General features: G+C 42.5%; 1 protein-coding gene across 1 annotated transcript in view; it reads left to right on the forward strand.

Annotated features, from left to right (window-relative positions):
- The window catches only part of LOC117407051 (serine-protein kinase ATM-like), a 36,737-nt gene that overhangs the window by 4,513 nt on the left and 20,218 nt on the right, over positions 1-12,006 (forward strand). The window contains 23 exon segments of the mRNA XM_059030792.1: positions 231-400; positions 857-1,228; positions 1,703-1,900; positions 2,059-2,160; positions 2,454-2,688; positions 3,284-3,412; positions 3,774-3,899; positions 4,236-4,325; positions 4,631-4,820; positions 5,317-5,510; positions 5,665-5,747; positions 5,878-6,027; positions 6,265-6,340; positions 6,609-6,739; positions 7,103-7,220; positions 7,596-7,766; positions 8,525-8,688; positions 9,006-9,252; positions 9,370-9,488; positions 9,592-9,718; positions 10,171-10,370; positions 10,849-11,023; positions 11,641-11,805. Of these exon segments, the coding sequence (XP_058886775.1) occupies positions 231-400; positions 857-1,228; positions 1,703-1,900; positions 2,059-2,160; positions 2,454-2,688; positions 3,284-3,412; positions 3,774-3,899; positions 4,236-4,325; positions 4,631-4,820; positions 5,317-5,510; positions 5,665-5,747; positions 5,878-6,027; positions 6,265-6,340; positions 6,609-6,739; positions 7,103-7,220; positions 7,596-7,766; positions 8,525-8,688; positions 9,006-9,252; positions 9,370-9,488; positions 9,592-9,718; positions 10,171-10,370; positions 10,849-11,023; positions 11,641-11,805 (3,732 nt within the window).

Raw genomic sequence — 12,006 nt, forward strand, 5'->3', positions numbered from 1 at the left:
ATCTAAAATGAAAGACAAGCTGATATTTCATTCAAGCCCCTGAATTAAGTGTCTTACTTATGTATGCTTACAGTGCGTGCCATGAGAGATGTCATTAGCCTTACATTGTAAATAGCTCAGTATTTAGCCCAGTGTCTTCACAACAATGCATGCCATCAGAGATGTCATTAGCCTTACATTGTGCCTCAGGGTGCTTTGTTTTTGTTCACAAGGCTTTGCTTGTTTGCCAGCTCTTTACCCAGGATACCAGAGTCCTGGAGATCACCCAGTCGCACATGTGCGGGACTCAGAGAGGCACCCAGCAGGGGACTCCCAGCAAACGCAGGCGCATCCAGCTGGGCTGGGAGGTGATCCGGGATAACCTGCAGAGATCTCAGAGCGACTTTGACTTGATTCCTTGGTAAGGCTGCAGGAAGAGCCAAATGAACATGAGTAACGATGTTTAATCTCAGGGGTGCTTCTCTGTTCAAATGCCTATTTATCCATTTTACTTGATTGAACTTAATGAAAGATTTATGATGCTAAACCCATTATCAGGACACAACCTCACTATATTGTTTTTATTTTATTTTTATTTTGCTGTATGTGTACTCTAAACTCTCGAGATGCTGCCCTGCCAAAATAAAAATAAATAAAACATACATGCATTATAAAATAGATGCATAGATAGGAAACTTAACATGGTACAATTATACACTCGGTGACTGAAGGAGATATGCTTTACCAGACCTCGTTATTCTTTACAATGCTTACCGATGCTTTACCATGCTTTCGCTGTGCTTTATTACACCTTCATATGCTTTTACTAAGGGAAACTTTTATAAGGGAATTCAATGCAAAACAATCGTCCTTCCAGGTTGCAAATCACAGCCGTGCTGGTGTGGAAGTACCCCTCGATCCTGCCCAGCGCGGAGCTCGTCCCCCTCCTCACAGCTCTGCACCAGCTCCTGGTCCAGCAGCGCCGGGGGGAGAAGACCCCCTACGTGGTGCGCTGTCTGAGCAACATCGCTGCCTGCCAGAGCGGTAAGAAGGACCTGCGGCTGTCCCAGAAACCCGAGCTGCAGAAGCTGTGGACCAGGCTGTGGGCCGTGACCCTCCGCTACGTCAGCTCTCAGCAAATCGAGACCGAGGCTTTTGGGCTGCTGGAGGCCGTCATTCAGGGAGGCCTCATACCCATAGACAGGGAGTTCTGGAAAATATTTACAGGATCCGCATGCAAGCCATCTTTGTGAGTAAGCTTTCTTTCATGGGACAGGAAATAAGACTCCCATTGCATAGGTTTTACTGTGAGTTTAATACCTTTATGCTGTGGCTAATCAAGCACATAATAAAACCTGGAATGGGTGAAACTTCTATGCAATAGGAGTCTTACTTCCATCCCTGCAGTGGTATTATACGTTTAAATGTAATGTGTTATTTTGTAACAACTGTAAGTCGTCCTGGATAAGGGCGTCTGCTAAGAAATAAATAATAATAATAATCCACGTAAATGTTCCAGGACTGAAATTCACATATATGTTTTAAGATCCTCACATTTATAGACAAATATCTTTCATCTTCCAAACTGCCCCAGTGATACCGGTAATTGAAGTTGAACCAAACCATTTTCCAGTGAAATATATATATTTCAGCTGATTTCCTGTAATTTTGAGGGGAAATGCAATGTTTTAAACGAGTAGTGAACATTTCTTTCTGCCTGCAGTGCTGCAGCTCAGTGTCTGGCTCGGGCACTGACCAAATGTGCTGTTCCTGAGCGGCTGGAAACTGGACTCGAATACATGGCAGCTATTGAAGGGAACGGGCCCCCTTCTTTAAGGGAAGCCATTTTAAGGTGGATTTTGCTGTACCAAATGGACGAGGACACAGAGGAGAGCACTAAACCCCACCCTGTCGTATGCAGGTAAAGTCGATCTGAAACTGTTCTGTTCAAGAAGCTGTACAGAGGCACTGTGCAGATCAAGTGTAGCTTGACTGAAGTGCTGCACTGTCACAGATGCATGCCTGTATTGTCTTATGTGGCCTGTTTATTTCCTCGCTTTTAAACACATTTCTTTGTAGGGATTTTCCTAATCAGATTGTTCCAAGAATACTTGTGACCCTGACACTGAAGGACTCGAGAGCAGGGATGGACTTCCTCACGTTTCCATTCGCGTCTGAGAGGTGAGTTCTGTAGCTTTCCTTTCACTGAAACTGCTGTGTCCACACTTCCTCCCCACCACTTCCACATACAGCTCCTTTTTATATGTGGGTCGGTTCATTTGTGGGCATTCTGCATTCGAAATAAACAACAGAACACCAGACAAGTGATTTATAGATTTCAAAAACAGAAAACAAAATCTTAAGAAAACAACATTCACAAGCGGTACGTTACTGACGCCTTTACCAAACCTGATATAAAGTTGTTAGACAATTTATAAAGTATTGACAATTAAGTATGTGTGTTCTGTTTCCAGCATTCTTCAAAAGGACCAACTCTTGGCTGAAGGAGATGGCGTCTCTTTAGAAATTGAGAACCTCTACCTGCAATCAACATTTGATGAAATGCCCAGCTGCTCCAGCAATGAAGTGAATGCACCAGTCCATAACTCTGCAGCACCAAGTGTCACCGTCAAGCAAGGTGTGAAAGAAAGACTGGAGCAATACCTCCTGGCAGTGTCCGAGCACATCCTGAACAGCTACTCTCTGGATGTAAGTATTAAGAACGTTGCACAGCTGTGTGTTAGTGGCTCACTGCTGTGTCAGTAACACACAGGTTCTCTTGTGGATTAACCCACAATGATTCGCTCAAAACAACAATTAGCCAGTTTAACCCTAACCCTCTAATGAACTTCAATATCAGCATGCAATACGAAAAAGGCATTTTATGCACATAATTATCCGTTTTGGAGACAACAGAGCAGTCTTCATTCCTCTGGTCTAAACAAGCCATTTTATACCTAATCTGTAGTTAGATCATTCTTCAACAGTTCTGTCTTTTGTAACTTTTCTCCATTGCACCTTTGGTAAACACCCTGCTAATAAGATATATTACTTCAAGAGATTACAAGACACAGAAAGAGTATAAGACACCGACAACCTCCATCTGTCATACTCAGATAAGCAATGTGTCCTTGTCAGTAACTTTGCACAGCTTCAAGGAAATACACAAACCAAGCATAGCAACATAGAAAATAGAAAAACATTTAAAAAAGTATTTTTCTTCTAACAGGTTTTGTTCTAGGTGTTTGATTCCATAAAAGCTGCTTGTTTGTAATTCGGTGCTTGTTTTGTTTGTGGTTCACAGTCCCAGACCCTGCCGGAGTGCCTGGTTCGCTGTATCGGGCTCCTCACTGGCGTTCTCGGGTGTTATGTCCATGCTGGGATTCTCAGTGAAGAAGATGCCTGCAAGACTGTGCTTTTCCAAAAGGCCAAGGTGAGTGTGTGTGACTGTGCTATGTTGAATTCATATTTTCAAGATGAAAACAAAGTGTTACATGTGATATGTTCATTTTGAAACATCTCCTTCCAAGGTTGCAGATGACAGCAATGCTGGAGTACCTGAAGAAACAGGATGATATGCAATATCAAAAAAAGATACAGGGCTGTATTCAAAAAGCAGGGTTATCAGGCGTCTAACTTCAGGCATGGCTAAGTGTTTCACACTTGCAAATTTGAGTTAACCATGTCTAGCCAAAAGGGCTATCAACAAAACGAATGGAAACACAAGTACTGTATGCATGCTTTTCAAGTCGCATTCCTCTGGTATAAGGGTAACATGTTGCTTTCTTCTTCAGTCTCTTATTCAGAATACAAGTGAATACATTTCTGCAGTGAAGGGTAAAATTCCTGACGACTCCAAGCTCAGCTCCCTGAGGATTCTCATTCAACAGTATATAAACTGCTTAAGCAGACCAACCAAGGTATCTCAGGCTTTGAGCAATCATATAAGCTTAGCTTTTACTTTGTATTTGTATCCCTTTAGTTCAGTTCTAGATCATTAAGGTAGATTCATTAAAAACAAAACCATGCACATTTGCTAAAACACAAACATAATTTGTAAAGCTCCAAAATATGTAAAACCCACCATTGAATGTTATTTTTTCATCATAATAATAATAACAAAAACACATATTTAGCTCCACCATTTAGCTGTTGGAAGTAGACACATCTGTATATTTCATATTTATCTATGTATTAATAACAAGATGCTCAAGATGCAAAAATATCAATAAAATAACCCTCTTCATGTTTTACAGAGCAGTGCAAGTTTGATCTCGTCTAACCTGGTGCTGCGTCTGCTGCCATCCAGATTGTTAAATGAACTTGCCGATATCTGTAAACTGCTGGTGAGTGAAGCACGTTCTAGTTTTTAAAGACGCTTTTAAGACGGTCGTTCTCTTGTGAACCCTTGTTGAAAATCTCAGTCGCTGTATGATGGCGTTTCTTGTTAAAGGCTATCGGTAATATAAAAAAAATTGCTGTTTTATTTGCTGATTTAATTGCATGCCGATATGGCTCAGATACCAGTCTGCTTTCCATTGTCCATTTGAGACTTAAACAAGCCAATGGAAGTGCACGACAGCTACGAATTACGGGGTTATTTCGTCAGCTACAGCCACTCTTAATGAATGACGTATGTTTTACTCTGCAGATAACTAGCACTGGGAAGAAAGGCGATGCCAGTGAGAAAAGTCTAATTGAAGATGATTTGGAGGCGAGCAGAATGCAAGTGGATGGCAAGGTGGAAATGGACCTGTTTGAAGACGATGATGATGGCCCCAGCAGCAGGATCACAGATACCCGGGACTCGAATGACAGCAGTGACGTTCAGTGTGGAACAGGTATGTTGAATTTCTGTGAGCAGGCAATCTGTAGGGTAGAAGCCTGTAACGCCATTTATTTCACCAATATGCTTTAGACTGCTCGCTGTTTCTAATAGAGGTTCATTCTGAGTACTATCGACCTGTGCAATATATATGTGGTTGCATGTGTCTTTATGTATTGGGATTTACAGGGCTGACATCACGGCGCTTGGCTTAGTGGAATCCTGTGATTTAGTCTTGTATGATATTATTATTCTTAAATGGATCTCGGTGGAACCTCCAATATGTAGGTGGGGTGGGGGATAAGGAATTTATAAGGATAAGGAATTAGAATGAGGGCTCTTCCATAGTTCCCCATGAACAAAAACAAACAAGAAACAAGTGTGTGGATGTACCCAAAGTGGCATAACGCTAGCCCTGTATGTGTAATAAATGGTCACAAGCAGATCCTTGTTTGTATTGTTACAGATAAGCTCTGTGTAATTTCTGAAGCCCTGTTGTTTATGCATTGCAGGTGCGAAGAGCGTCTTGGCAGAAGAGCACTTGTCCAAGCAGGATTTAGCATTTCTGGACACTCTGAAGTTTCTGTGCCTGTGTGCTTCTTCTGAATTGATCCACGGGCTTCCTTTCAAACCTGCTGATATCCGACGGAAACTGCTGCAGTTAATCAACCTTGCCGACTGCACCAAGCCCCTACACCTGCACATGGTGAGCAGGATTCTTCTGTGAGAGAGTGTGGGACAGTTCACCAGAGAACGGCTCAGGGTTTTTGACCTTCCTGTTACTCTGAACTGAGCTGGAATGATATGTGCAAGATAATCAGAAGATTTTTTTTTTCTCTCCATATATTCTTTTGTTTTAGTATTTGACCCTGTTGAGAGAACTGCCAGCAGAAGATACCTCTTTAACCCCAGAGGATTTTGACACTCTACTAGGACCTCTAGCGTAAGAATTCCTTTTCCTTTCTCAGACTCCCAGAACCTGGTATATAAATGGCTCTCAATGTAGTAACGTCCTGGGGGAAACTGCTGCAGTCATTGAAATACTAATAAATGAATCCTCTCTTGCCTGGCAGAGATGTGTGCTCTCTGTATCGCCGGGACCAGGAGACCTGTGCTGTCATACTGCTGGACCTGCTTCCCTCCATCAGGAGTCTCGGCAGGAGCAGTGTGGAGGAGATGGGGGACGTGCAGGGAACGCTGCTCAAAGTGGTGTCGGCTTTCTGGTACGGTCTTCATAATCAAAAGAAAGAAAAGAACAAAAATCAGTGCTTAAATGAGCCGTTATTAAATACGCACACCTGCCTCCTGGTATTAAATAATTCATCAAATAGCAAAACTATTATAACATGCAATGCTGTTTGTCTGCTGTGTTACACACGTGTACTGGACAACATTTAATATTAAAGCTTTTAGTTTTACGATACAAGTTTCTTTAAGAGTGTTTATGGTTTTGTTTCTAGGCTCTTGGGAAAGACTGGGAGCGCCACTGCTTCAGTCAGAGCTGCACTAGTGAAGTGCATGGTTGCTCTGCTAGAGGTGGGTATGAACAACTAAATACATTGCAGTCTGGCAGTTGTGCACAGCTGGTTTAGTGAGAGAACACCCAAGTAAAATGCTGTTTGTATTATGGAACCCTGAAACAAGATAGGAAATGTTATGTGGGTCTGAGTTTACGAGTGGTAGTTGTGCTGCTGTTATTTTGCCCGTGGCTTAGTTTTGTTGCTCTTTTCACTCAACATGTATTTCAGGTTTTCCTTTGTAATGAAGTTGTTGGTCTTACAAGGTCTTTGTTTCTTTCCTGCAGGTGGATCCCCATTGTAACTGGGCTGTGTTTTGTGTGAGGGAAGAGGAGCTCACCGTATCCTGTGCCTTTCCAGAGCTTCTTGCAGACAGTCACCATCACGTCCGTCTGCTTGTGGCCATGTCTGTCAACAGGTGCTTCTGGGTACTTCAAGCATGTAAAGCACCATGCTATACAAACATACTCTTCTGTCCTAGATCTTCATATCAAGGCATCACAGGGTGCTTCACTATTAAAATAGAAAGGATCACTAATCACAAGTTGTTACAATTGGTGCTAACTTGGAAAAGCGCACACACAGATACGTCTTCAATTTAGACTGAAATGATTCAATTCTGCTGGCTTTCCTCAGATCACTTGGCATTGAATTTCATAGTCGGGCCCAGGGTCTAAGCTCTGCAGAGTGCAGTTCCTGATTCGCTGCACTGCATTTCCTAAGTCCCTCGATGCCGCACATGCTTGTTACATGTCAGCTGAACCCCTCCTTGTCTTTCCAGACTCTTTCAGGAGGTTGTGCCACACCGTTCTGGGAAGCTCAAGATGCTCCCGCTGAAACTCCAGCTGCAGGCCTTTGAGAACGTGTACTTGAAAGCACAGGACGGAATGAGATTAAAGGTGCAGCTCGCTTGCTGAGAAGTGAAAATGATTTCGTGTAGTGGGACAGAACCTTATGTTGTATAGGGACGCAAATAAGACTCCTATTGCATAGCAGTTTCTACAAGCTTGATTAGCCATAGTGTATATAACAAGCTCAGGTGTGTCTTAATAAACTCAGTTTGATCCATTCCTGGTTTTACTCTGAGAATAATAAGACACATCTGAGATTGTTACCTATACACTGGGGCTAATCAAGCTCAACCAACTGCTGTGCTCTGATAAGCTAAATCTGAACTGGAGAAAGCTCCTTTTGGTAGATTTAAAATGATGTTGTGATGGAATGTCTGTAAGCAGGTCCTGGAATTCGATTTCCTCCACGTGTATTTCTTTCAGAACGGGAGCGTGTCCGAGGAGCTCCGGGATGAACAGTTGAACCGGAAAGCCACCTTGCTGAAGATGATAGCGGTGGTTCTGTGCTGCAGCCCTGTCTGTGAGAAGCAAGCTCTGTTTGCATTCTTCCAGTCCCACAGAGAGAATGGGATTGACCATCAACTGATAAAGAAGGCAAGCTTCGTACACTGAGACTGCAAACTGTTCAACTTGTACTCTGATGAGCACAGTATATTTAAAGATCTCCTACCTACCTACCTACCCACCTACCTACCCACCCAATGCTGGAAACACGGTACAGCAAACCAACAATATTGTAAGGCTGGCCCAGCAGAAAATGTGTCATTTAAATGAATGAAAGCAATAGCGCCCTCCCACATAAACGCTATCCTTTCCTTCTTCAGTCCTGGAGAGAACAGTAGTTTAAGCATGGGGAGAAAGCATGGAAGTTATAGTGCAGATTTACTGGAAGCATTCATGGGTGAGGACCAGCTAAATAAATACTCCTGAAACGTGTTGAACGTGACTGATTGTCACGAGTGGTTCTTAAGAAATAAGATATCACATTATTTTTACATACAATTATGCATTTATACAGTTTGGTTTTTACTGGAGCAATCTAGGTAAAGTACCTTGCTGAAGGGTACACTAGCAGTGTCCCCACCTGGGATTGAACCCATGACCCTCTGGTCAAGAGTCCAGAGCCCTAACCACTACTCCACACTGTATGATTTTGTCGTTTTAAATAAATCAAAATTATGTTCACAATAATATATATATATATATATATATATATATATATATATATATATATATATATATATATATATATATATATATAATTTAAAATGGTCTCAATCTTAAAATTCTAGCTGATGCAAAACCTTTGTCTATAGCTGTATTGTTGACTTGCAATGAATGTATTTGAATAGGTTCTGTGTGCCATCTCGGAGACCTTGGGCTGCAGGAGCGTGGAGAGCTTCATGGGCTCCCATTTGGATTACCTGATCACAGAGTGGCTGAAGCAGAAGGAGTACACACTGTCAACCTTCCCCTGTGTGCTTCTGAACTTCCCCTCCCTCCAGGAGTTTTACAGGTGAACAGATCAACACAGCCAGTCATCTGACTTCAAGAAGGTTACTCGAGAGGAATGCCATTGATTTCAGTCATGTTTTCAAACATTTGAATCCCACAGCTAAACACTGGGAATCGCTTTACATTTTTGTTTTTTTGCATAGCACACAGCGCCACTAGGTGGCCAGTTGTTATATCTGTGGTGGCTTTGAATGACATTTTAGCAACTAGTAGAAATGGTGTTTTTGTAACCCAAGTCTGATTTATTTCCTGAGTTAACTGTGGTATTTAATTTTTTTTTTAAATGTATGTCTTTATTTATGTATTTGTGTTTTGAAGGTCCTGCTACAAAGTCTTGGTCCCACACCTGGTGTTCCTCAATGACTTTGAGCAGGTGAAGTCTATTGGACAGCAGATTGGAAAGGACTGGAAGGAGCTGCTGGCAGACTGCTTTCCTAAGATCATGGTTAACATTCTTCCTTATTTCGCCGTTCATGGGCGTAAAGCAAACGAGCTGGCGCCGCAGAGAGAGAAAGCATCCAAGGTGTACGACCTGCTGAAGGAGGACAGCTGCCTGGGGAAATAGGTACGAGCATAAAACACAAGCATCCACCAAGAAGGAGGTTATTCACAGCAGCAGAATTTGGTGTGCTTTTATTTATATATGCAACTTACAGGCGTCTTTACTTGTGTTGTTTTACAGCAAATTGACAATTTGATTCACAACAACCTTCCAGAGATTGTAGTGGAGCTGCTGATGACTGTGTATGAGAGTGCAAACCAAGAGGCAGGGGAAGGAGCCGATCTTGTGAACTTTGTAGGGTAAAAAAAAAAAAAAAATTATATATATATATATATATAGGTACTCTTGTTATAATGTCAGTAAGTTATGTTATTTAAATGATACATGTGTTTTTCTGATTAGAGAACTGGACCCTGCTCCTAATCCACCTCATTTTCCATCGTATGTGATAAAAGCTACACTGGACTACATCAGCAAGTGCCACAGTACGAACCTCAAAAGCCTGGTAGCCATTCTTTCCAAGAACCCAGTAAGTATCCTACTGTTTGCGGTAACATTGTCAGTGTCAGACGAGACCGTGCACACTATAGGTGCCACCTGGAAAGCCTACTGGAAATGAATAACCAGTGTAAGTAAGAGCAGGTGGTGTTCTAGATGGCTGTCCAAACATGAATTCATTTATTCATTCGGGGATTAAGCAGGAAGTGGTTGGCAATGGTAACATTTTTTTTTTTTTAAACAAATGTTTAGAGATGTGTTACTGATTTACATTTATTAACGTATTTTACTGTAACTGCAGTATACTGACATCCTGAAATATTCTGTTTGAAAAGAATGGTTGTCAGTTTGCAACTCTGTGTTTGAAATTCTATAGCTACTGCACTGCAGACCATGTGAAATAATCACTCCAGCTGCTATGTATGTAATTCGGCATGTGTTGTGCTTACCAGGCGTGCGTTCTTCTTCATTGCTTCACTGCAGATTTCAATTCAGAAGATCCTGTTGGCCGTTTGCAAGCAGGCGGCTGAGACGAGCAACGTGTACGAGAAGCACAGGATCCTACTGATGTACCGCCTGTTTGTGAACCTGCTGCTCCAGGAAGTGAAGGACGGCCTCGGGGGAGCCTGGGCGTTTGTCCTGAGGGACGTGATCTACACTCTGATTCATCATATAAACAGCAGGTGAGAAGATCCGCAGCTAAACTGCATTGCAGTGTGTTGAATAAGAAACAAAGTGAACGTTCTGCATTAGGATACTTGTGTTTCCATTTGCCCACCCGGATCAATCTCTTTTGAAATCAGTCCCATTCGTATTGCATCTGCAGAAGACTGAGATCATACAGGCATGAACTGGCACTCTTGTCCGCTCCAGTTAGGACTGCAGCTCTCAGACTTGGTGTGATTTGAAGAAGTGACCAAAACGATCCAATACAAGTGTTTGATATTGAATTGACATTTCCTGACCCCAGGGTTGGAGGCACTCATTCTACACTCAGTCCTGGGTTTAGGTAGTGATAGGGGAGGAAAGATGACATGTTTAATAGGGGTTTGGTCCCTCCTGATCAATTACATAATAAACTTCATTGAGGGTGGTTCTGAAACCCAGGACTGAGTTTCTAACCTTGCTGAAGCTAAAGCAGCTCTGACCCTTCCTCTTCAGAGCTGCTGTCCTGGATGAGGTGTCGACTCGCAGCTTCTCCCTCTGCTGTGACCTCCTGAGCTCTGTCTGCCAGACTGCGGTGGAGTTCTGCGGGGACGCCCTGGAGAAGCACCTGCAGGTCATCGTGGGGACGCTCACCGGGCTGGTCAGCGAGCAGCCAGAGATCCGGCAGCAGGTGCAGGGGAGGGCTCTTTACAGGGTTACAATGCAAGCTTAATGTTTAAATACAGTAAGCGTTAATACAACTGAAATACAATATGAAATAGGATGCAACAAGTTAGGATTACAGGTTCTATCAACAATGACATGTTAGTAGTGCAGGGATAGTGCATTAGCTGAGGATCCAGTAATGTGGTGCGCTGGTCAGTGCATAGTAGGAGGGGTAGATCAAGAGATCTTCAAGTACAGTGCTTTTCATCACGAAACATCCTAAAAATAAATTCATACGAATTGTGGAATAAAGATCCGAGGATAGCAAATATCTCGGTTGATAGTATTATTATTATTATTATTTATTTCTTAGCAGACATCAGTATTTCAGAGGACTATTGGAGAAGAGCTGGTGGTCTATTCAGTTCGTCTGACACCCTAAAAAATACATACCGGTGCTCTTTAACTTTCAAATCAAGCCCTTGCTAACCATGTGTAAGAGTCTTTGTGGTATATGTGTCTCCGTGACACAGGTGACTGTTAACTGGCTGTTTGTATTGATATCTATGTTCCTTGGCTTGGCTATGCATGCAATATTTTTTTTTTATTTTTTTTTAGTGGATTTCTTCTCTCGTCCTCCAGGTGCTGAGCTTGTTGAGGTTCCTGGTGATCGATAACAAGGACAATGAAAACCTGTACAAGGCAATCAAGCTGCTGGAGCCTTTCCCCGACCGACCTGCCTTCAGGGAGCTGCGGGCAGCGCAGCAGAGGATCAAATACAGCAAAGGAACCTTCACTCTCTTAGAGGTAACACACGACCTTCTGCGTATGCATCTGTACAGCCACGGTTAGAAAAACCAAAACTTTATTAAAGACAACCAAGAGAATTGAGGAGTATGCACAAAGCAGAAAAATAACTCAAATATATGCGCTTTCCAGCCAAGTGTATCCCATCATACTTCCCATTGTCCTTTACAATTGCACATAAGTAATGCATGGAGCCCTGCA

This window comes from Acipenser ruthenus, chromosome 9 (assembly GCF_902713425.1).
Source record: "Acipenser ruthenus chromosome 9, fAciRut3.2 maternal haplotype, whole genome shotgun sequence".
Taxonomy (NCBI): Eukaryota; Metazoa; Chordata; class Actinopteri; order Acipenseriformes; family Acipenseridae; genus Acipenser; species Acipenser ruthenus.